General features: G+C 52.7%; 2 protein-coding genes across 2 annotated transcripts; both read left to right on the top strand.

Moving 5' to 3' along the window:
- The first annotated feature begins 1,040 nt into the window (after nt 1-1,040).
- Nucleotides 1,041-10,631, top strand: LOC113940319 (protein-arginine deiminase type-2-like). The gene is made up of 18 exons (XM_027631448.1): nt 1,041-1,150; nt 2,208-2,215; nt 2,702-2,823; nt 2,866-3,066; nt 3,147-3,216; nt 3,387-3,448; nt 3,528-3,645; nt 4,168-4,293; nt 4,712-4,890; nt 5,070-5,173; nt 5,279-5,390; nt 5,463-5,570; nt 7,699-7,850; nt 8,073-8,217; nt 8,827-8,920; nt 9,639-9,724; nt 9,889-10,017; nt 10,398-10,631. Exons 1-18 carry the CDS (start codon nt 1,041-1,043, stop codon nt 10,629-10,631), a joined length of 2,160 nt encoding a protein of 719 aa, XP_027487249.1.
- Nucleotides 10,632-12,209: 1,578 nt separating this feature from the next.
- LOC113940318 (succinate dehydrogenase [ubiquinone] iron-sulfur subunit, mitochondrial) lies at nt 12,210-22,814 on the top strand. The gene is made up of 8 exons (XM_027631447.1): nt 12,210-12,298; nt 13,594-13,721; nt 15,465-15,550; nt 17,730-17,866; nt 18,410-18,526; nt 20,594-20,695; nt 20,853-20,975; nt 22,579-22,814. Exons 1-8 carry the CDS (start codon nt 12,224-12,226, stop codon nt 22,654-22,656), a joined length of 846 nt encoding a protein of 281 aa, XP_027487248.1. The 5' UTR covers nt 12,210-12,223; the 3' UTR covers nt 22,657-22,814.
- Nucleotides 22,815-23,988: the final 1,174 nt, after the last annotated feature.

The raw sequence follows: 23,988 nt of genomic DNA, 5'->3' as shown, positions 1-23,988 counted from the left end.
TAAGCTGGGGGTCATTTCATCCAAATTCCCAATGCTTTTGCATAGCCTGGGAGCAAAGTGGGTTCTGTTTTCTCATATTGCTCAGGGAAAACATTTATACTGTTTCAGAAAGTCTCCCTGTTGCCCCAAATCTCATTTTTGCATATGCAGAAAAGCAGCAAAACTGCATCTTTTTTGTGTGCTCAGCAAAGTCCTCACTCACATTTGCTCAGGTCGTGGTAAAAAAAAAACAAACAAAAAACAAACCCAAGCCAGGATTTCTTTCAGCTGGAAAACTGGATTGGAGCTGATTCCCTGCACTGCGGCCAGCAAGGACTGGAAAGAGAAGCCCGAGAGGGATATAAATAAGGAACATCACCCTGAACATTTCTGCTTGTCACTAATTGCTTGTGGCTTCCAAAATCTGGGGCAGAAGTTTGGGTTCTGAAATGAATATTTAGTTGGATGGTAATAAATAATTCAAATGCTGCGTGGGCAGCAATTGCTCCTGCCATGCTCCATGGGGTGGCAAAACCACCCTGATTTCCCTTCAGCAGCAACTGGTTCCCAGTTTCCCTTTGAAAATAAGCAGGGGGAAAAAAAGGAGAGTTTTGCTCTCACCTGAGGGCTGGGAAACCGTGTTTCTGCCTCCCAAGAGCAGCCAGAGATTTTCCCTAGAGAGCAAAAAAAGGGCGGATATGCCAAAATCCAAACTGCTGGAAAATCGCCCCCACTTCAGTGATTCCTGTTTGGGGTCATGGAGAGGGTGGAGGGATTTGGGGACAGCTGGGGGAGCTCCTTGCATAGGGTTGGGAGCTGAGCAGGCTCCAGGCCAGCTGCCCTCCCTCTCCATCCCTTCCCTCCCCTCGGAGATCATCTTCCAGAGGCTTTAGAGGGTCCAATCCAGCCTCCCCCTCCCTTTGGGCTGCAGAGTGTCATCCCCAGCCCAGCAGAGCCGGGCTGTGCTCCGAGGAGAAGGAGGAGCAGGGGCTGGGTGCAGGGGGCTGAGGAGGAGCAGGGGCTGGTGCCGGGGGCCGGTGCTGCCAGGACAGTGCCGGGAGATGCCGGGGGGCCGGGAGAAGCCAGGGGGTCGCACGCTGCGGCTGCAGCCCGGGGACCGCATCGAGGCCCTGTGCGTGCTGGGCTCCCGCATCCACGCCGATGTCCACGGGTGAGTGGGACACCCCAGCCTTCCCTCCCACACCCCCTCCTTCCTCCTCACCTTCACCCCTCCTGCAAATCCCCCTCCTCGTTTTCCCGCCTGCTTTCCCGAACCTCGCGGCCCCGACGCCTTTTTGTGGGCAAAATCCACCCTGGGCTTTGCAAGGCTGCGCAAATCCCGGGAAAGCTTCGAGCACCCCCATTTCCACAATGCAGCGTTTACCCCGAGTCCATGGTGGATTTGATCTGGTGTCATCTTGGAATGCTGCTGGAGAGCGGAGGGATGAGCAGGAGCCACAGGGATGGAATGCAAAGGAAGGGATGCAGCTGGGAGAGGGAAGGAAAACAAGATCTAGCGAAAAAAACCGTGTCTTGGGAAAGTGGGAAATCCCCACACTACCTTCCCTAAAACAATCCTAGTATTGAATTTCAGGATAATTATTCCCCCCCAAGGGGGAAAAGAAAAAAAGTTTAAAAGCTCATTTGGGGATTAATTCTGGTCCTTGCTTTTGCAAATCTCACTCTTGATATTCAAGCCAAGCAGCAGAGTTACGACTCCCCTGGCACCTCTCCAGGTCAAATTCCTGGTGGGATTCCCAAAACCAAGAAACAAGGAAACTGAACCAGTTTTTCCATGTATAATTAAAAGTAATTTAACAATTTCAGAGACACCCAGGCAGGAGCAAAGGAGTGCTCAGGTTTCCTCCCTCCCCCCTCCCCGACGGGGCAGGTTTGGTGGGACCATCGGCATCCAGAAACCATCTGAGCAATGAAGCCGTAACGGGGATCCGGCACCAGCTCTCGGGTGTCGGGGCAAACAGCTCAAAAATAATAACCTAGAAAGACTGGGAAATTCGGGAAAAGGAGCCAGGAGAGGGGAAGGGGTTGCACGAGGTGGCTGGGGAGGAGCGAGGGCACCCTGGACTGGGAGATGTGCAGCACCAACAGCTTTGGGGTTGGATAAAATCAACCCCAAATTAGCTGGATAAAATCAGCCTCAAATTAGAGTTTCCCATGGAAAAGTCTCTCAGTGTTGTGATGAGCTGTTAAACACCGGGTTTGCCCAGGCTGGAAAGTAAACAGGGATTTCTCCATTGAAGTGCAAGCCCAAGTTCAATTCCAGCAGCACCAATTAGACTGGGATTATTAGAGATCCTAATCTGCACCAATGGCTACAAATACCAATGTGCTAAACCAGCATCTTCTGCTGGGAAGCAGAAATTTGGGAAAAGGAGCCAGAAGAGGGGAAGGGGTTGCTCGGAGTGGCTGGGGAAGAGAAAAGGCATATGGGACTGGGAGTGGGGCAGCACTGACAGTTTTGGGGTTGGATAAAATCACCTCTGATTTAGTTGGATAAAATCATCCCCCTTAGAGCTTCCCACAGAAAAGTGTCTCAGTGGAGTGGCCACAGTGCCGTGATGAGCTGTCAAACACCAGCTGGAAAATAAACAGAGATTTCTCCACTGAAGGGCATTAAACCCAAGTTTAATTCCAGCGGCTTGGTTGAGATTATTATAGATCCTAATCTGCACTGGCTCAAATACTCCTTGTGCTAAAACAGCATCTTCTGCCCTAAAAGCAAAGGACAACTCAAACTCCCAGGGAGGCAGGAAAGGGCAGCAGGAGCCGGTGGCGAGTGTGGTGACGCCGGCGTGCCCGGTCTTGGCCATGGAATTAATTGCAGTGAGAACTGAGTGTTTTGGGTGCAAACCTCTCCAAACGTAGAATGTTTCTGGCAGAGCGGCCCCAGCCGGAGCGGTTTCCTTTGGGGTGAAGCACACGGAGGGGGTCAGTGTGGATGTGGTGTCCCGGGGCCGCGACGAGGCCGAGCCGGTGCCCGGCAGTGGGACGCGGTGGCCACTGCAGGAGGGGACAGTCCTGAGGTTCAGCATGAGCCAGCCCAGCACCGAGATCAACGACAACAAGGTGAGGGATGGGACAATCGGGTGTGGGACCTCCACGGATGGAGAACATCCTTTCCCAATCAGGGATCTGGGGGTTTGCAGGTCACTGTCAGCTTTTATGGAGAGGAAGGGAAGCCCATCACCCAAGCCGGGGTCTTCCTCACTGGCATCGGTGAGTACGGAGGCTCCTGGGTGCAACAACCCATCCTCATCCCGTTGATCCCTTGGGTGGGTGGGGGGACGGGTAGACCCACGTTTGCCGGGTCTGGGGGGATTTTTCTCCCACCCAACCTTGCTGTGCCTTGGGTTGATGGGTGGGTGAAACCCATCCTGTGCATCCAGGGATCTCCCTGGACGTCGATGCGGACCAGGACGGCGTGGTGGAGAGGAACAGCCCCAACAAGGTAACCCCTCTCCCTCCACATGGAAAATCCACGGGCTTGCCTGAGGCTGAGCTTGCTGAGCCTCAGTGGGCTGTTCTAGGCCAGCTGGAGCTGGGGTCCCGAGGGACACGGCGCCATCCTGCTGGTCGGCTGTGACAAGGAGATTCCCTCCGCTCCGGCGTCCGACTGCGACAACGAGCAGGTGTTCAACAAAGAAGGTAACAGAGCTTCCCAAAAATCCTCCATGATTCCCTCTCTCGAACATTTTTTGGGACAGAATTTTGCTCAGGAACCAGCTGCTCTCCGCCAGCTGTTGGACATGCTTCCCACGTGGGAATTTTTTTGCATTTCATAACACACAAAGCATTTGTGGCCAAGCAGAGCCATGAAGCTGAGCCTGAAAAATCACCAGGGCTGCCTCACACAGGTGAAAGGAGCTCAGGATAAGGCAGCCAGGAATACACCCACCTGTTCCTGGAAAACTAAAACCACACGGAGCCAGTGCCCATCAGGTTTCTGAGGTCAAGGACAGGCCGTGCCAGGGGTGAGGAGGGAAAATAAAAGCTAAAAAGGGCATTTGTTTCCCAGCACGAGGCACGGGCTTTGCCAGCAGGAGCAGGGCTTGTTTTTCCAGGTTGCAAAGGGTGGTGGTGAGGGAAGAGCAGCTTTCTTGGGAAGGAGGTGCAAACTCCAGGAGGGAGCATATAAGACATCTCCTAATTTTGTTGTTTGCCCCCCAGATTTGGAGGACATGGCCCAGATGGTGCTGAGGATGGAGGGGCCCCAGCGCCTGCCCCGGGGGTACGAAATCGTTCTCTCTGTTTCTGTCCGTGACGCCGACAGGGTTGGGGTGTTCCATGTGCAGAGTAAGTCCTTCCTGCCTCCTCCTCTGCCTCCTCCTCTTCTGCCCCTTCCTCCTCTGTCTTATCTGCCCCTTCTTCTTCTTCCTCTTCCTCCTCTGCCCCTTTCTTCTCTGCCCTCCCTCCCTGTCAGCCTGGTGGCATTTTCATCCCATGGATGAGCAGAAACTCCATGAAAATGCCTTCCCAGTGGCTGCTCCATCCAAGGAAAGGCCAAGATGTTTTTCCTCATACTCATTGTCCATGACAAAATTGCGAAATCCTTCCATCCTGTTTTGAGGTGGTTCTAACAGACAAAGTTGTATCTCCATGGAGGTGGAAAAACTCCAGCACAGAGGGACTGTGAGTCCTCCTTGCACAAGGAAATAGGCTTGGAACACCAATGAAGGCTTGGAATTGTCCCATTTTCCCCGTTTCCTTGCAGATCCCTTCTTTGGGCAGCGCTATGTGCAGGTGCTGGGCTGCAGGAAGCTGTTCCACGCCGTGTCCTACCCTGGGGGGGCTGCCGAGCTCGACTTCTTCGTCCAGGGGCTCTGCTTTCCCAACGATTCCTTCTCCGGGCTGGTCTCCATCCATGTCAGCCTCCTGGAGATGCTGGCAGAGGTCTGGGAGCTCCAGGGAAGGGGTGCAGATGGGGTCCCTTGTTGCAGCTATCCCAGAGAAGGGGATGGGGAGGGAATGGAGAGTGATCCCCATTAATTAACCCCAGAAAGGACCTCAGTGGAAGGGCATTTGGGGGGAATAGTGTGTGGACAGACCCCGATTCCCACCTGCTCCCTCAGGGTATCCCCCACACTCCAGCCTTCACGGACACAGTGGTGTTCCGGGTGGCCCCATGGATCATGACCCCCAACACCTTGGTGCCGGTGAACGTCTTCCTCTGCAGGTGAGGCCGGGGAGGGTATTCCCAGCCAAACCAGTCCTGGAGACAGGCTGGGCAGAGGCAATATCCACCCTTCATCTCCTTCCCTCCTGCCACCCCCTTTCCCAGCATGAAGGACAACTACCTGTTCACCAAGGAGATCCAGACCCTGGTGACCAAGGCCGGCTGCAAGCTGAAGGTTTGCTTCGGATACACCAACCGTGGGGATCGCTGGATGCAGGTAGGGGGGCTCCAGAGGCAGGGAAAAGCTTTTCCTTCCTGTGCCCCATGCGGGATTTCCTCCCTTCTTCAGGATGAGATTGAGTTTGGCTACACCCACGCTCCCCAAAAGTGCTTCCCAGTGGTGCTGGATTCCCCTCGGGATAGAGGGATGGAGCAACTCCCCGTCAAGGAGCTGCTGGTAAGAGAAGGATTTGCTTGCATTGCCTGAGGAGCAGCTTGCAGGTTTTATTCCTCATGTAATTCCCCACTCCTAAAACCCTCCTGGCACTTGGTTCCTTGGAGGCCATACAAGGAATTGCCTGGAAAATGAGTTTAACAGCTCTGCATGGAGATACCATCCCATCCACTTCCAATTGGGAGCACACCAACACCTTCACTCCCCCTCAAAGCAGGGATCAGAAGGTGTTGGGTGAGAGAGGAAAGGAGGAGCTCACGCCTCCGGGAATGAAAGATTCCTGCCAAGCTCTGGGACTGGAATTCTTCACCCTCAGCACCCCAGTGGTGGGCTGGTTTTTCCTTTCCTCCCCTATGCCTGTGAATATCCAGCAGCTTCCGAGCAGGAGAGGAAAGGGAAGCATGAGAGGGGTCAACTTACTTCCTTGGAAGAGAACAAGCTGCCAACAGCATCCCCGTGGGGCTTCTTTGCCAAGGCAAAGGGCCAGCCATGGGCAGGGCGTGCCGGGACGGCGGTGACCCCGCAGAGGGCGATTTGGCAGAGCCCAGCAAAGACGAGCATGGAAAAAAAGATGATCCCCTTGAGATCCCACCATGCAGAAAGGGCAGGACACCCCCAAATAGCCACGGAATTGCTGTCCCACACTCCCAGCGGGCGCTGGCAGCAGCCTCAGCCCGGATCCTCTCTCCGCCAGTAACGGGAGAAGAGGACGAGTCACTTTTTTTGTCACTTTGGGGAAGGTTAAGAGCTTTCAGGAGCATTGAAATCCATCTTTTCTCATGCCTGACATGAGTACATAGAGTCTCGGAGTCATGCGGCGGGTGGCAATAGCGAATAAGCAGGCGCCCGCTCGGATCTGCCCTCTTTAGGAATTGCTTTGCTCCCTACTTAGGGAAGCAATTTCAGCCTTGGGAGCCGCTAACACATTATTCTCCAATTTCTGCTTTGAAGCCTTCCCTAATCCCCGCCGCTATCGTTCCAATCTCATTTTCCAGCTCAGAATATTGAGCCAAACTCGGCACGCACGGGGTCCTCCTCGCGCCCCGGCCAAGCCCTAAGCCCTGGGACCCTGCGCCAGGGAAACGGAGCCAGCAGGGAATTAGCCCCTCAAAATCAACGGGGAACTGATAGGACTTGGATGCGACCCGCAAACCTGGGATGAACCAGCGCCTTGACAGTTGAAACCGGAGGGGCTCCGTGGTTTATTAAACTGAAACAAGCTGAGAGCAGGTGTTTCATGCTCAGTACCCCCTCAGCACCCGGAGAGAGGAGCTGATCCCAGCCATCCCCCAGAGACTCCCCAAAACCGCACGGGGAGCCTCGAGGAAAGCTGTGCTCTCTCTATCCCAGCTTCTCCAAACACCCTCAATTGAAAAAAGGAATTTCTAGGTGGAAGTCAAGCACTCTCGGGTCTCCCTGCTCATTTTTCCCGACCTGTATATTTGGTTTATCCCCATGGAAACCCAACCCTGATAAGTGATTGGGATTTAACTCCAACCTAACAGATACCTGATCTGGTCCCAGGGGCTGCCGGGAGCTCCAAGCCCGTGTTGACTCAAACTGGAGATCAAGGACAGGTCCACGACAGGAATTGTGTCCCATCGTTGCCATTTTTGCCCTGTTTTTAACTCCACAATCTCCCCTTTGGGCTTTGACACATCACAGCCAAGAGTTAATTACCCTGCATGCACAACACCCTAAGTCCCAGATATATTAAGACCTGGAAATCAGGGCTTAAGCAGGATTTAAGTGCCATACAGCCCTTTGGGTGGCTCTTAGACTCACCCTCAGGGGCTGCAGTTCATCCCACTCAGGAAGAGCCATCCAGAAGCTCTGCTCCAGGGCTGCCCTGGCACTAATTAACCTAATGTGGACACTTAACTGTTGGCTCTGGTATACCAGAGGAGATGTGGGATCTCAACGCCTCAGCTCTGCTCCCGGATTTTGCCGTTTATTCCCGAGCCTCCGTGACCCAGAGACCTTTCTCCTCTCACCTTTCCTTTCCCCTCTCCTCACCCGTGGATGGGTCTCCCTCCTGCTGTGTTTACCCTCTGGAGCAGGTCTGAGCCTGGCTGAAGGATCAAACGCCAGAGGCAGGAGGGACTCAGGGCAGTGATCCCTCTTTTCCCAGGGCTCCAATTTCGGCTATGTGCACAAGGAGCCCCTCTTTGAAGCCATCACCAGCCTCGACTCCTTCGGCAACCTGGAGGTCAGTCCGCCCGTGTCCGTGGGGGGGAAGGAGTATCCCCTGGGCAGGATCCTCATCGGCAGCAGCTTCCCCACGTAAGGCATGGGGAACACACGGATTTGGGAGCAAAGGAACCACAAGAGCCCCAAAATATCATCAAAGTCATGTTAATTGGGTTAATTAGACCTTCCCTGAGTGGCTATGAAAGGGGTGGGCGCGCTCAGTCTCCTCCACCTTGGCGGCTATTTACATCCAAGTACGTGTTGATGGATAAATCCTCACCCTCGCATTCCCTCTCTTGGGGATTTCACTCCCAGATCTGCAGGGAGGAGGATGACCAGGATGGTGAGGGACTTCCTCCATGCTCAGCGAGTCCAGGCTCCTGTGGAGCTCTACTCTGACTGGTTGGCTGTGGGCAACGTCAATGAGTTCCTCACGTTCGTGCCCACCTCGGACAAAAAGGTACCCCAAAATCCCACATCCCTTTGGTGTTCCTCTTCCAAGATACTAATCCCATTAGGACACCTCTACGAAAAACCCCAAAACTCATTTCTTTGGCACTCCTAACCAGTTTGGGTTTCACTCCTGTCCCCAAAATGAGGGATCTGAGCATGAAAGGGGACTCACTGAGCAAATAATTAACAGAAACAGAAGGGAAACAATGCCTGCACAGGTAGTCCAAGAACTTTAAACCTCAAGATTCCAATGTAAATCCATGAGCCTGGAGATTCCCAGTGCCTCAGCTTCTCCCAGATGTTTCCAAAACATTTCTCTTTCCTCTATCACGTTTTTTGCTGCATCTGATACAGATTTTTCCCTCAGGGAAACCCTGACACAAGACTTTTCCCTCAGGAAAACCAAGCCTTGACCTGGATGACTCAAAAAAGGAAACTTTATGACCACACGTTCCCCACAAACCCTCCAAGCATTAAAAAAGGCACTAAATAGCAGCAAAGACACCTAATTCAAAGGGGTTTAGCACAGGTTCTTTGCAAAAGCAAGTCCCTGGGGTCTCCTGAGGCTCTGGAAAATTCCCTTCGGGTGACTCCTCTCCTTCCCACCTTCCCACAGCGATTCCGGATGCTGATGGCCAGTCCTGCCGCGTGCTACAAGCTTTTCCGGGAGAAGCAGAAGGAAGGCCAGGGAGAAGCCACCATGTTCAAAGGCAAGGGGACACGAGTGGCTCTGGGCAGGGTTTGGTGTCAGCGGAGCTGCAGCAACCGGGCCGAGGGCAGCCGGAGGGACAGGGGGACTCGGGGCCACACAGGGACATCGTCCCACCCGGTTGTCCTTCACAGCTGGTAAACTGTGATGGGATGCCCACCCACCACCCCCAGCCTCCTCACGGCCTATTTTGGGAAGCGAGTGGGATGGCAGGGATAAAGCCCTCCGCGTGGAGGGGATGCTTGGTTGGTGGCATGGAGCATCTCCAAATGCCAGCGGAGCTCTGGCACGGAGTGGGACAACTGGCAGCTCTCATGTTACCCAAATTAGCACTCTTTTGTCGCTTTGGGAATCCTTTCTTTGGGATTTTGATCCACGATGGGGTTGGAAGTATGTCTCCATATCTCCACGGGTCCCTCAAGGTCACTGAGAAGACCCAGGTGGCCCCAAACCAGGGGGTGGATCCAAATCCTGGAGGTGGATGCTCTGGAGAAATTCAGCAGATGACGATTCCTGTGGGCAGGAAGATGGATGACAAGACCTTTCCAGTGCTCTTTCCAATGGGCAGAGCTTTTCTTCCCTCACTTTCCCAATACGCTAAGAATTGTGACTCCAGCAACCTTACTCCAAGCTCAGGAAATTGGGATATGGGGGACTTTATCCATCTGTGTACCCCATCCTAAGCCAGGCTTCATTTTGATGGGACGTTGCATTTTTAGGGTACTCGGGGACAGACACAAAACGAGTCACCATTAACAAGGTCCTTTCCAATGACATCCTGGCGCAGCAGAACCAGTATGCCCAGGTAAGAACTGACATTTTTGGTAATAATTTATATTTCTTGCAAAAACTGCCCTAGTGTGGTGCAAAGGGAGGTGGTGTGTTTTGGCTCTTCTCCTGCATGAGATGGTTTTGGGGACTGTGCCCACGTGTGTCCCCCCTCAACCTGCCCTTCTCCATCCCCTCCAGCGCTGCATCGACTGGAACAGGGATATCCTCAAGAGGGAGCTGGGATTGACGGAGGAGGACATCATCGACCTGCCCGCCCTCTTCAAGCTCGACAAGCAGGGCAAAGCTGTGCCGTATTTCCCCAACACGGTGAGGGGGTCCCCACTCCTCAGGTGCTCTCCAAAGACCAGCTTAGTCAGCCAGGATGAGTCCCCAGAGTTGTCCCAAAACAAATCAGCTGTCTAGAAAAAGGAAATATCTCCATTCAGCAGGCCTAACATAACTTTGTGGCTTTGTGTTGCTTGCAGTGGGGTTTTAGGCAAAAACCCTCTCAAAGCAGTGAAATTGCAATAGTGAGGTGGGGTTTAATGATAAAAAAGGGAAAATTATGTTGGATTTGGAATTCTGTGGGAGGGTAGCTGCAGAAACTGGTGTTGATGGGCTGAGGCTGATGGAGGAGGGTGACCAACACCTTCCCTTGGGCATCATCAACCCCAACACCGCTGATCTCCCCCGGTGTCACCCCACAGGTCACCATGATTGTCCTGGCCAAGGAGTTGGGCATCCCCAAACCCTTCGGCCCCGTGACAGCAGGGGAATGTTGCCTGGAGCAGCAGATCCGCTCCCTCCTGGAGCCACTGGGTCTGAGCTGCCGCTTCCTCGAGGAGGTGGCCTCCTACCATGGCAGCCTGGGTGAGGTCCGGTGTGGCACCAACGTCCAGCGACGGCCCTTCGCCTTCAAATGGTGGCACTTCATGCCATAGCAAGACCTTCTTCTCCTCTTCTTCCTCTTCCTCCTCCTTCTCTCTCCTCCCTCCTCCCCAGTGGCTTTTTCAGTGTGTGTTGCTTGTGATTCACTTAATAAATATATTTGCTGTGAGGAAAGAGTCATGAAAATACATAAGAATGGGCAGTGATTGCGCAAGAAAGGGAGGGAAGCCCTCAGAGGGGTGAGGGGGCAATTTTTTTGGAAGGGTAGAAGCTTTTGGAAGGTGGTAGAATGACCATCCCTGGAGGTGTTCAAGGAACAACCATGTCACCAAAAATTGTGAAATAAACTCTCTAACCAGTTTGTTGGGTTGGAAAGTCAACATTAGTCAACACTGAGGTACATGGAGATCACTCCACAAAACATGTACATCAGTTATCAAAACTTTTAACTATTTATAAATTCTAGCAAACGAAGGAATTGGTATCCATTGGTTTACAAGTTACATAGTTCTCTTAATTAATTAGTATTCTATCTTCTATTTATTGTTGATTTTTTGCTTCTCATGCTGATTTTCAGTCTTTTTATTATCTTTTTCCCATATAGGGAGAGTCTCAGTAATGGTCTTTGATAGTTTCCTCTTCATATCTGTTTTCTGTGTCTTTGTGCTTTATAAATCCTACATTCCTGGTGTCCAAGTCTCAACAGTAAATTTCTCTCCTAGGTTTTGTTAACCTTTCTCCCCCAGGTCTGAGAACACCAAAGTACATCAAGCCCCAAACTTTTGTTTTTCTAACACGTGGACATCACCCATTGCTTGCCTGTCATCCCTCATCTATTCCATGGATTAAATCTCTCAGCATTTCCCCCACTGCTGCACAAACTCCTTTTTAAAAAAAAAGCCTTGTTTGGTAACAATACTGAGACCTTCACCTCCTCCTCTCTCTTCACCCTCCTCCTCCTTGTTCTCTTCCTGCCTCCACCTTTGCCCCCAGCGGCTTTTTCAGCATGTGTTGGTCACAACTCACTTCACAAATAAACTTGCTGTGAGGAAAAAGTCGTGAAATTCAATAATAATGGGTAATAATCGTAAGAGAAAGGGAGGGAAGCCCTCAGAGTAGGGGGGGGTAATTTTTTGCAAGGGGCTGTGCAGGGAGGTGGTGGAATCACCGTCCCTGGAGGTGTTTAAGGGAAGACTGGACGTGGCACTTATTGCCATGGTCTGGGTGACAAGGGGAGATCGGTCACAGGTTGGACTCGATGATCTGTGAGGGCTTTTCCAACCCCAATGGTTCAGTCACTCTTTAACCCCCCGCACTCGCCATTTTGCCCTGCTCGGTGTTGGGGCAGGTCCCCTCGTGTGAGGGGAGGGTTTGGGCACCTCCGTGCAAACGCAGTGAGGCTGGGAATTACTGATGAAAAAACAAGGGGTCATTTTTGTGGAATTCACACCAAAAACAAGGGGGGATTTAGGCGTCCTGGCCCCGCCACCCCGCTTTGTAACGCAATACGCGCCACACTCAACATGGCGCCTGCCCTGAGGCCGCCGCCACCCCCAAGATGGCGGAGGGCGCCCGCCTGCCCCTCAGCGCACAACATGGCGGCGCCGGGTCACTTCCGGCGGGTTCGGAACTGCGCAGCGCCAAGATGGCGGCGGCCGCGCTCGGAGTCTCCTTGAGGCACCGCGTCCCCGCGCGGCTCCTGCGGGCCGGGCTGCGGGCGGTGAGGGGGCTGGGGGGCTCGGGAGGGGCGCGGAGGGGCGCGGGGAGGAGGGACAGGGGGCAGAGGGGAGGCTGGAGGGAGTGTGGAGGGAGATGGGGGGCTGGAGGGGGTGTGTGGGATTTGGGATTGGGCATGAGGGGAAGGAGGTGAGGGGTGGGAGAGGGGGATGGAGGGAGGGGGCTGTGGGGCAGGACGGAGTCCGGGATGCGGTGTGAGATGGGAAGAGTGGGTGGGAGAAGGGCAGTGGGAAGAGGATCAGTGGCAGAGGGAGTTGGGGGCAATGTGTGGGAGCTGGGGATGGACAGGAGGAAAGGGATGGGAGAAGGGGCTCTGGGCAGGGGCTGTGGGGCAGGATGGGGTCCGGCATTCGGTAAAAGAGGGAGGAGTCGGTGGGAGAAGGCGAGTGTGAAGAGGATCAGCGGCAGAGGCGGTTGGGGGGATGTGTGGGAGTTGGAGGGAGTGTGTGGGATTTGGGAATGGGCAGGAGGGGAGGGATGGGAGAGGGGGCTGAGAGGGCTGGACGGGGTCTGGGATGCGGTAAAAGGTGGGAGAAGGGGGTGGGCTGCGGGACAAGGGGATCAGTGGCAGAGGGGGCTGGAGGGGGTTTGGGAGGGGAGGTGAAGGGTGGCAGAGGGGGCTCTGGGCAGGGGCCAGTCCAGAATGGGGTAAAAAGTGGGAAGAGTGGGTGGGAAAAGGGGGGTGAGCTGAGGGGGAAGAGGATCGGTGAGGGGGATGCTGAGGAGGGTCTGGGGGTGAAGAGAAGCAGGAAGGGGTCTGGGAATGGTTTAGGGGGAGATAAAGGTTGACAGGAAATTGTGAGAGGGGGAAACACACCAGAAAGGGGTTGGGAAGAGATGTGGGAACAGGGGGAATAGGGATGTAGGGTGAGTTAGGGAGAGGTGAGATGGGAAGGTGGCCTGGAGGAGGAAGAAGCTCCCTGGGGGAATAGCGGGAGGAGGTGGTTTGTTGGCCCGGAGCTGGGTAGGGAGTATTTAGGAACTTCTGGAGGTAATTTGGGGGCAGGGAGAGCCTTCAGGGTTTGAAGGCCATGGTGCCTCAGGAACACCTGGGGGAGTCCCTTAATTTTGGCATTATCTCCAGTGCCCCATGGAGGAGGGAGCCCCAGGATGGGGGGGGTTGCATCACCAGGTTACACCGCTCCCACAAATCCTTGTCAGGATGTTCCCAAACCTCTCCAAATCCCCAAATACAAAGCAGTGCTGCCTCCTGTCACCCTGTTCCCTGGCCCCAAGGCCCGTGGAGGGAGCTGAGGGCAGTTTTCCCTGTGGATCCAGGAGTGCCGGGGAGCCCAGACGGCAGCGGCGGCAGCACCGCGGCTCAAGAAATTCGCCATCTACAGATGGGACCCCGACAAAGCCGGGGACAAACCCCGCATGCAGACCTACGAGGTGGACCTCAACAAGTGAGTATTCCCTGCGGGAAGAGCTTTTCCAGGTGCTAAAGGTGTCAGCAGCTCACTGAGCTCCAGGGAATGATAAAAGCTTGGAGTGGCCCTGAAGGTGCTGCTCAGTTGTTACAGAGCAGCTTGTCTTCAGCACAGGGGACACTGATGGTATGTCCTGATAAGAGAATAAATTTAAATTATTAATGAATAATAATTTTGTTATTGCAGATAATTTATTGGTAATATAATTAAAATGTTTTGGGTTTAATATATTTTAATATATGAAGATATAGTTTTATAAAATTTTATAATATAGATATCTTTTAAGTTATAGAATGTATTTTATATTTCTATAAAATTATAGAATACATTACATACTTATGTATAATTATATAATATATTTCTATACAATTATATAATAGATCATATAATGTATATTTTAAAATAATACATCTTTTTAAATATAATTAATAAAAAATCCCTGATAATATAATCAGTTATATAACAAATTTTACTGTGGTTTTATGGGGTTGTTTGCCCCTTCCTCACCTGTGTGTGACAAATAAACTGTGCCCTGAGTACCAGTGTCCCAGCAGGGAATGGTCACTTTGTTTTGGGACTTTTGTGAGGTTTTATCTGTGTCTCTGAGTTGTGCTGAAGACTTGAAGACTTCAGTAAACTTTATTTATGTGAAAAAATTTGAGGCTTCTAAAAAAGAGGGAGAGCGATTTTTTTACGTGGGCAGGTGGTACCACAAGGGGATGTGGTTTGAAACTAAAGGGGAGAGATTTAGGTGAGATATTGGGAAGGAATTCCTGGCTGAGAGGGTGGGGAGGCCCTGGCACAGGTTGCCCAGAGAAGCTGTGGCTGCCCCTGGATCCCTGGAAGTGTCCAAGGCCAGGTTGGACAGGGCTTGGAGCACCCTGGGACAGTGGAAGGTGTCCCTGCCCATGGCAGGGGGTGGCACTGGACAGTCTTTAAGGTCCCTCCCAAGCCAAACCATCCTGGGATTCAGTGTTCCAAAATGACACTCCGTGTGTAACTCCCAGTCCCAGAGCTGGGAGAGAAGGTGGAAGTTTGTTCCCACTGAGTTGCCTCTAATTTTCAGGCCATATTAACCTTTTGGAACCACCTGCACACTTTGGTATGGGATCCCCAAGACAGCTCCTGCTTCCCTGGGATTCTGGGAAGGGGTTCAGATTCCCTGTGGTGCAGAAACCTTCTCCTGGACACATCCTGCATTTGCCTGAGCTCCAGCTGGTGCTGTGCTCCTGCCCCAGGAATTCACCCCGAGCCCTTTCCAGGAGTTCCACACACAAATTCCCCAGCCCCTACTTAAGAACCCCGTGACAGAGGACTCAGATTTCTGTGTGACTTGCACTGGTGGATAATTTCTGGGTGTTGCCCTGTCTGCTGGGTAGAAAATTACAGAAGTTGTCCACGACTGTTTGGTTTTATGTGTCTCTTGTGACTAATGGGGACAGACTGACTTGTTAAAGCCTGACCCAAAAGCAAAGAGAACCAGTACAAGGCACTTGGGGTTGAGTTGTGCTGTCTGAACCTTCAGGGCATCAGCAGGATAAAGGGTTTGACTCCCACCCTCATCAAGAAATCTGTTTTATTGCCTGGGATTGCCAAAAAATGTGTATTAATTGCAGCTGATCCAAAACCCTTTTAGGTGCTGCTTAGTTGGGGTGCCAGAAGTTCAGCCCTGAGTCTGGGGGGATTCTCCAGGTGAACTGACCCTGTTTTCTGCTTTAGGTGTGGGCCCATGGTGCTTGATGCTCTGATCAAGATTAAAAACGAGATGGACTCCACCCTGACCTTCCGTAGGTCCTGTAGGGAAGGTAAGAAGGATTTTCCAGCCTGGAATACTGTTTGTTGCTGACAGTGGACGTGTAGCTCTGGAAAACTCTCCCAGCTGTGTGTAAGAAACACTCAGTGAATGGAGCAGCAAAGGCAGAGCTCGTGCTCAGAGGTTGTAATCACCCAGCTCAGCCGGGTTTGCCTTCCACCAGCCCCAGTTGTTCCAGTTTCTCTCCTAATCTGGTTCATCCTGCTGCCCTCCAGTGCTGGGCTGCGTGGGCCAAATCCAAGGAGAGATTCCAGCAGCCAGACTGAGGGGGCAGAGGCGGAATGGGAACAACTTGTAGGGGCTGTTTCAGTACTGCTGTGGAAACAAGACAGGGTGTAATTGGAAGAGCACTTAGGACTTCTAGGAATAGCTTCAGGAATCTTTTTCTTGGCCCTTTGACTAAGCCCAGGGATTGATTGAGGAAAAGGGCAGCCAGTGTTTTTCTGTTGTGGCTGCTCCTCATGCAGGTACAAATCAGCAGGTCTGGAGCTGCAGTAAAACTGCCCTGTTGGGTGACTTTCCCTGTAAAAATCCTCCTCGTTCCGGGGTCACCTTGGGATGCTGAGTTGTGGAAAAGCAAGAAGGGAGGTTATTGTGAAATGCATTCCTTTGTGCAACAGCTTTGGATTTAATGAGGTGGGTTTGCAAGGAGGAGAAGTTTAAGGCCAGTTGCTGCCTAAAGATGTTTGGACTTGGATGGAAATGAAAAGCTCCAATGCAGCCGTTTCCTCTGGAATCTGCATAGCAGGTGGAGGAATTCCATGGGGAATGCTTGTTCTCAGTGTCTAATATTTAGATAGCCAAAAGATTCCCAAGCTGGAATGCATTGCCCTGAATACTTTCCTTGGAGAAGACAGGTTTTCAAGCTGGGCTGGTTCAGTCTTGCCCCTTTTCTGCCACGCAGGGCAAAAAACAGCCCAGCTCCCACATTCCTGCTGGGAGCACGTGGTCCTGAGGCTGCAGCCCTGGCTGGAAAATACTTGTCACCATTTCTGCAGTGAGAGGAATGACCCTGGTGCAGTGCCAGAGGAGCCTGGCAGCAGGGCTGGCTGGCAGGGACATTCCTGGCACTCAGCTCAGCTGGGATGGGGCAGATCCTCTGGAATTGGAGTTTTGCCCTTCCAGCATTTGTCTCCTTCTCACATGAGGAGTATCTGGGACACTTCTGCAGTGGTTTTCTTGTCAAGCTTGGCCTTCCTGGGCTTCAGCCGATCCTTGTATTACTGGAGGTCGTTAGTGATGTCATTTAATCTATTTATTAGGCTGGTTTTGTGCTGCTGGCTCTGGGCAGTGTCTGTCCTCTCACCTTTGGCAGCGCAGCTCGTGGCACTGCACCAAAATCCTCCTGTCTGAGGGATTTGGGTTTATAGTGCTGATTTGCAGGGATGCTTTGGACCATTTTTCTGCTCTCTGATGAGGAGAGACTGCAGGAGCTGAGCCTGGTTAGTCCAGAGAGGAGAAGACTGAGAGGGGATCTCGTGAATCCCTATAAAATATCTCCAAGAGGACGGTGCCGGACTCTTCCCAGGGTACCCAACGACAGGATGAGGAGCAATGACCATAAACTAAAGTACAAGAAATTCCACCTGAACATCTGGAAGAAATTGTTTCCGTGGAAGGTGGCAGAGCTGCCCAAGGAGGGCCCGGAGTCTCCCTCTCCAGAGACATTCCAGACCCATTCCTGTGTCACCTGCTCCAGGTGACCCTGCCTTGGCAGGCGGTTGGACTGGATGATCTCCGGAGGTCCCTTCCACCCCAACAATCCTGTAATTCCATAGCTGATGAAGATGCATCAGTTGCCCACGTTATAATCTTATTTTTAGCTGCCTCACACCAACACAACCTCGTGCTTCAAACCTCTGAGCAAAGCTCAGTGTGTTCCCCTCCCGAAAAACTTAAACCTAATGAATGATTTGGAAGCCATGAGGTGTCCAAGCCACTTGTTTTGTGTTGTGGAAGGAGCTTCACCACTGAGAATGTGTTTGGGCTTTGATGAAAGCAACTCCTGCGTTTGTTTTTTATTTAAGTAACAACATGTTTGGCCCAGTGGCAACTCCTGTCGTTTTTCTTCTCACGTAGTTTCTTCAGGACAGCCCAGGGGCATGTTTGGGGCCAAGAGGATCTTCTTTAAGAGGGCAAATTTAACCCTTTACTGCTTTTCTCCCACTCAGGCATCTGTGGCTCCTGTGCCATGAACATTGGAGGGGGGAACACGCTGGCCTGCATCAAAAAAATTGACTCTGATCTCAGCAAGGTCACCAAAATCTACCCTCTGCCCCACATGTACGTGGTGAAGGACCTTGTCCCGGTGAGTGCCAGCTTGGGACCATGGCTGGCACCGTTCCAGTCAGGTTGGGGTGGGAAGGATGGCACTGGGAGGTGCCAGCCAAGATCAGGTCTCCCATTTCACATGTTCCTCGTGCTGCTGGTTTTTGGGTGGGTCTGTAGTGACTAAATCTGTCCTCCCTTGGAGGAATGTGGCAGGTCGAGGTAGGAGATGCCACCTTTTGTTGGAGTGGGGCAGGTGTTGGATCTCTGCTGCAGGACTTTGGTCTGGTGTGACACGAGGCTGTGCCAGGGAGGGTCAGGTGGGACGTTAGGGAAAGGTTCTTCCCCCAGAGGGTGGTTGGCACTGACCAGGCTCCCCAGGGCAGTGTCACGGCCCCAAGGCTGCCAGAGCTCCAGGAGGATTTGGACAACACTCTGAGAGACGGGAGGGGATTGTTGGGGTGTCTGGGCAGGGCCAGGAGTTGGATCCATAATCCTTGGGGGTCCCTTCCAGCTCAGGATATTCTGTAGTTGTATAAAATTCATCCTAATAACCGTGACCTCTCTGCTCTGTGACCCACAGGACCTGAGTAACTTCTATGCCCAGTACAAATCCATCGAGCCGTACCTGAAGAAGAAGGACAAGTCCAAGGAGGGCCAGCAGCAGTACCTGCAGTCCATAGAAGACCGTCAGAAACTGGTCACTGCTTCTTCTTCCCCCTTAAAACCCCTCCCAGATAAGACCAGGCTTAAACCTTAACGTGCAGCAGGTTCTCATTGCCTGCAGCTGCCGCAGCCCCGGCATGGTGGGACCTGTCCCCGCGATGCAGGGCATGGCAGGGCCACTGCCCAGGGAGGTGTTGGCCCTGGAGATGGAGCTGGGGCTGCCCTGGGCACTCTGATCCCATTCCCACGGCAGACCTGTGCTGTGGAGATGCTGGGCAGGCTCCAGGCTTGTCCTGTTCCAGGGCAGATAAGGCTGGGCTCTGTGTGTCTGCCTGGCCTGCGGCGTGCAGGGCAGAGCTCTCGTGTTGCTGCTTGCTGGGATTTACAGCCTGGAAAACTCATGGCAAAAGCCAAGTCCTTGTGGATGCGGAGACACGAGCGGGAGTGCAGGTTTTTGGGTGTCTGTCTCAAGCAGAGTGTTATTGTGAGGGGATGTTTTTGGTGGTGGAGATCCAAAATTTCTCCAGGAAGCTGAAAGGTGTCTGGGTCATGACAGCTTTTTAAAAAGCTGAGAGTGTGGGTAAGTTTTGGGATGGGTTTCCCTGGCTGCCACAGTCAGGATCAGGAAATCAACAGGTTTTTTCCCCTCTGACCTGCCTTGATGGATCCACCATTCCATGATCCAAAGCTCAGCCTGCTCCACAGCAGTGCTGTCACTGAGGAGGCACCAGGGCTGCATTTTGGGAAAGCAGAGGTGGATATGGACAGCAAAGAGGGAGACTGATTAAAGGGAATTCAGGGAAAAACCTGAGCTGCAGAGATCTTTTGGAGGATCCCTACTGTATGTGTCTGCAGGGACATCCCATAATAGCCCAGTCCCAGGTGTCGACAGTGACTGTGACATCTGAACAACCACAGGGTGAAAAAATCTCTATCCAAAGGCAACAGTTTCTTCTCCTCCACTTCCCAGCGTTATCTGATCCATGTGTAAGGACTGAAGGGATTTTCCCCCTCCTTGGAATCACCTTCTCATTCCAGGAGAAATCAGGGAACCTGGAAGGGAGGGCAGAGCTGCCTCACCCCAGGTACAGCTGGGGAACCTGCCTTTGATCTCAGTGCTGAGCTTGCTCTTCCTCTGGGTGCAGGACAAACTTGGATATATTGCCAGCTGAAAAATTCCCCCTTTTTCTGTAAATGCTGTGAAATGGTGCAATTAGAAATGAGACAAATTTAGGCGGGAGGGGATCACTCTGACCTTCCTCTTGCCAAGGCTTTCCAAAGCTGCTGGGAGTTCTGGCATCAAGGATCTTCCAAAACTGAATTCCATGAGCCTTTTCTTCCAAAATAACTTTCAGATACTTAAATGAAGTCGGGTTGGACTCCTGTCTTTTAGTTTGGGGGAGGTTGAGGAGCTACAAAGAGACTTTGGAGACCCTCAGCTCCTCAGTTTCTTTTCTGTCTGGGGCGATTTTTTTTCTTAATCAGGTAGAAATAAGCAAAACTAAAAGTACCCGAATGACTTTTGTGTAGGACTGACTTTCTGTTCTTCTGTGCCTGAAAGAAAAAGTCCTTATTCTCTATAAAAATGGGGCAGTGACTGAAGGCTGGCACCGTTCCTTTGCCTGGGACTGCTCTCAAGGACAAGCTCCGGGCTCTCCTGGAGGCTGCTGGGCAGACTTTGCTCTTCCTTCTTTCTGTAGCATGGCCTTGAATGAACTGGTGACCTGTCTGTTCCTTCCCTCGCTGGGATGGGCTGGAAGGAAGGAAGGAATGCAGGAAAATCAAGCAACTTCCACATTTTCCTTCAGTTCACACATTTCCCCCTGTTGTCACAAACACTGGTTTATTACGTGGGTCATAAAATCAGAATATCCTGAGTTGGAAGAGACTCACAAGGACCATCAAATTCCAGCTCCTGGCCCTGAGCTGGGGGCCCTGGGTGGGGCTGGGGAGTTTCTGTGTGCCTTGTTTCAGTTGCTTTGCTCCAGCAGCGCTTCCCCGCCAGGAAGGGTTTGGTGGCGGTTCCGGAGGGGAGGGCGGTGCTGGTGGCAGTGCCCCTGTGGGGAGTTCCTGCAGTGACAGAGTGTGCTGTGCCCCCCAGGACGGGCTCTACGAGTGCATCCTGTGTGCCTGCTGCAGCACCAGCTGCCCCAGCTACTGGTGGAACGGGGACAAGTACCTGGGCCCCGCCGTCCTCATGCAGGTGAGAGGGTCCCTCTGTTCCCAGCACCTGTGTTTGCAGGTGGTGGAACAACCCCATCCCAGCCCAGAATTTCCGTGTGGGATGGTTACACTCTCCCCCTGGTTGGTGCCAGCCCCCTGAGGAGTGTTCCTGGGCTGTGAGATCCTCTGCTTTGCAGGCCTACCGCTGGATGATCGACTCCCGGGACGACTACACGGAGGAGCGGCTGGCCCAGCTGCAGGACCCGTTCTCCCTGTACCGCTGCCACACCATCATGAACTGCACCAGGACCTGCCCCAAGGTGGGGGGTGCTCACGGACAGGCCTGCAGTGGGTTGGGTTGGAAGGGACCTGAAAGCTCATCCCATCCTGGCCCTGCCATGGGCAGGGACACCTTGCACTGTCCCAGGTTGCTCCAAGCCCCGTCCAACCCGGCCTTGGACACTTCCAGGGATGGGGCAGCCACAGCTTCTCTGGGCAACCAACCTGTGCCAGGGCCTCCCCACCCTCCCAGGGAAGGATTCCTGCCCAGTATCCCATCTAACCCTGCTGATGGAGTTCTGCTTTCCCAGCAGCTCTGCTGCTTTCCAGACAACCTTTCCCTGCACCTGGTGGTGGAGTCGTTCCTTGGGCTGTGGAATAGTGGGAAATGTTGGAGTGGATCACAAGTGTGGGGAAGATGAGCTGCCTGAGATATGGGAGGATGTGTCTGTCAGGAGCTCAGGCTCATTTGTGGGGGTATTTTTCCAGAGTGATTCCCTGACAGCACATAATTCCTCCTTTTTTAGGGAGCTGGCTCATCACCTGGTGTGACCCAGAGCTCAGCTGAAGGGGAAGGTGAAACCCAAGACTTGGCTGTTTGTAGGAATGTAGGGAAACAGCACTTGGGCTGAAATGTGAGGCAGATTTATGGTTAATAACACATTCCCACTCACATTCCCTAGTCCTGGCTGTCCTGATCAGCATGGAAGACCTGGTGGGATCTGCACCAGGGGTAATTCCTGCTCATTCCCTGTCCCACACAGGATCCCCCTCTCATTTTAGGATTGCTTGCTTTGGCACCAGTGCTGCAGGATTAAGGACCTTTGTAACGGGAAGTGGGTCTGTTTTGTAGGAAAACCTGAGGGAAGCTCAGCTGGAGCATTTCTATGTTGTGCCCTGACCTTGTTCACCCCCCCAGCGCCTCCACACTCAGCTTTTCTTGGTTTATAATTCCACCTCCCTCGTGCCGTCCCTGCCAGGCTGCTCCAAGCCTGTTTCCTGCCTCCAGAAGTCCAAACACCCATAAAAATGTGGAATTCAGTCCTGCTTGAACTTCATTAGAGTCCCCAGGGCTCCTTCTCCCCTTTGATCCCAGCGTTGCTGATTAAACCGACTCCAAAGCCGAGGGAGTGTTTGTCTGCAGGCACAGGGAGGTGCTGCTGCTCCAGCCTCCAGGAGAGCTCCCAGCTCCCTGCCTGCTCCAGGCTGCTCTGCTCTTCCCATGGAAGTGGAGGCTGGATGGAGCAGAGCTGGCTCAGCACGGCCTGACCTCTCTGGAATGCCCCCCCTGCCCGGGGCAGTGCCCGAGCTGGCCCTGGGTGTCCTGACCCTCAACCAGCTCTGGAAATGCAGCCTGGGTTGGGCTGGAGTCCAGGTTTTAGGGCAAACAGGGGCTGAGCAGCTCCTCTGCCAACTCTTCTTATGAGTAGCAGCATATTTGAGAGCTGGGATCCATCCTGGAACCTCCAGTGCTTGAAAGGAGGCACAACATCACATTTTCCTCCAGCTTTTGGGGGAAAAGGGGTATTGAGCAGCTCCTCTGCCAACTGTTTCTGAGCAGTGAGTTTACTCCGACTTAGATGAGGGGGAGGGAGGGAGGATGCTCCGGGTTTTCCAGAGGAACTGACCAACTCTTCCCTGTAGGGTCTGAACCCTGGGAAGGCCATTGCTGAGATCAAGAAGATGATGGCAACCTACAAGCAGAAGGCGACGGCTGCGTAACTCCCTGGAACCTCCGTGTATCCCCCTTGGAATCTCCATGGAAACCCCCCAGGGGCTCAACCCGGACACAGCTTCCACCCGGGGCAGCCACAGGAGCTTCCAGCAGGGAGTTGTTCTTCCCAGAGGTTTGCACTTCCAATAAAGACTGGAAAGAACAACTCGGAGTCGGTGATTTACTGAATGTGGAACGGCGCTGGGGCATCCCAGACCTCCCGGGGGGTGGTTGGGAGGAGCTGGGATGGCTCTGGAAAGAATGGAATTGGCTGGGAAAAGGGAATGGGGGAGGGAAACTGGTTCTGAAATCCCAAAGCAAAGTGAGGATCAGGAGCTGACACGGGATAAAATCCCAGAGGCAGCTCCATTGGGAACGAGGTGTCCTGTCACCACCCTGCTGGGATCCCGATCTTTAATCCAAGTCCTTAAGGAGTTTTTTGTTCCAAGTCCTAAGGAATTTTTATTCCAAGTCCTAATGGAATGGGATTTCTAAGGGTTGAATCTCTCTCTTTAATACAAGTGTGTTTTTACCTCTGGATTTCTCACATTGGGGTGGGTTTGTTGCATGGAGCAGCTCTTTGCACTCCTGGGAAGGGCCAGGAAAGAATGGAATTCTTTGCACTCCTGGGAGGGTCCAGGTTTGCTGTTTAATTGATGATTTTTTGGTCTTAACTGTAGTGGAAATTCATGGGAATGTCCTGCTGCTGAGGCTCCCTGGGATGCTGAGATCCTGGCACTGGGATGCTGCCAGGAGGCAGGGAATGAGGATGAGGTGGGAAAGACCGATCCCAGAAATTATGCTGGTTTTTCCATATCTTTTTTATCCTGCTGTAAGAGCTCGTTCCTGCCTCCAGAAGTCAAACTGGTGTTTCTGCCTTCATTGCAAAAATACTTCTTTCTTTTCCCGGAGCCAAGGGTTTCATTCCCAAAATCTGACGTGGGACGTGTGAATTGGAGACTTCCCACTGAAAATCCAGGTTGAATTATCCCAGATTTCTGTGTCTCAGGTTAAGCTGGGTCAGTGCTGGTCCTGCACGTGGCTCCTGGGATGGACAATCCCCCAGGAAGAGGCTGTTGATCTCATTATAGTGAGACTTCATCATTGTGATGATACAATATTATGATTATTTTGCATCCCTGTGCTCCATAATCCCGATTCCCTGCTCAAATCCAAGGAGCTGCTCATCAACAGCTGGAATAAACAGAGCTGTGATGCCCCCTCGTCCTCTCCCACTATTTTTTTTTTAGTTAACATGGGGGTTTTGGGGACAAAATGAACCAGTTTTTGCCTTCTTCATTTCAAATCCAGGCCTGTTTCCTGGGAGTATTCGGATGGGA

The sequence above is a fragment of the Corapipo altera genome, unplaced genomic scaffold (genome assembly GCF_003945725.1).
Source record: "Corapipo altera isolate COAL_440 unplaced genomic scaffold, ASM394572v1 132074, whole genome shotgun sequence".
NCBI lineage: Eukaryota > Metazoa > Chordata > Aves > Passeriformes > Pipridae > Corapipo > Corapipo altera.
This window is presented reverse-complemented; position numbering and strand designations above follow the sequence as displayed.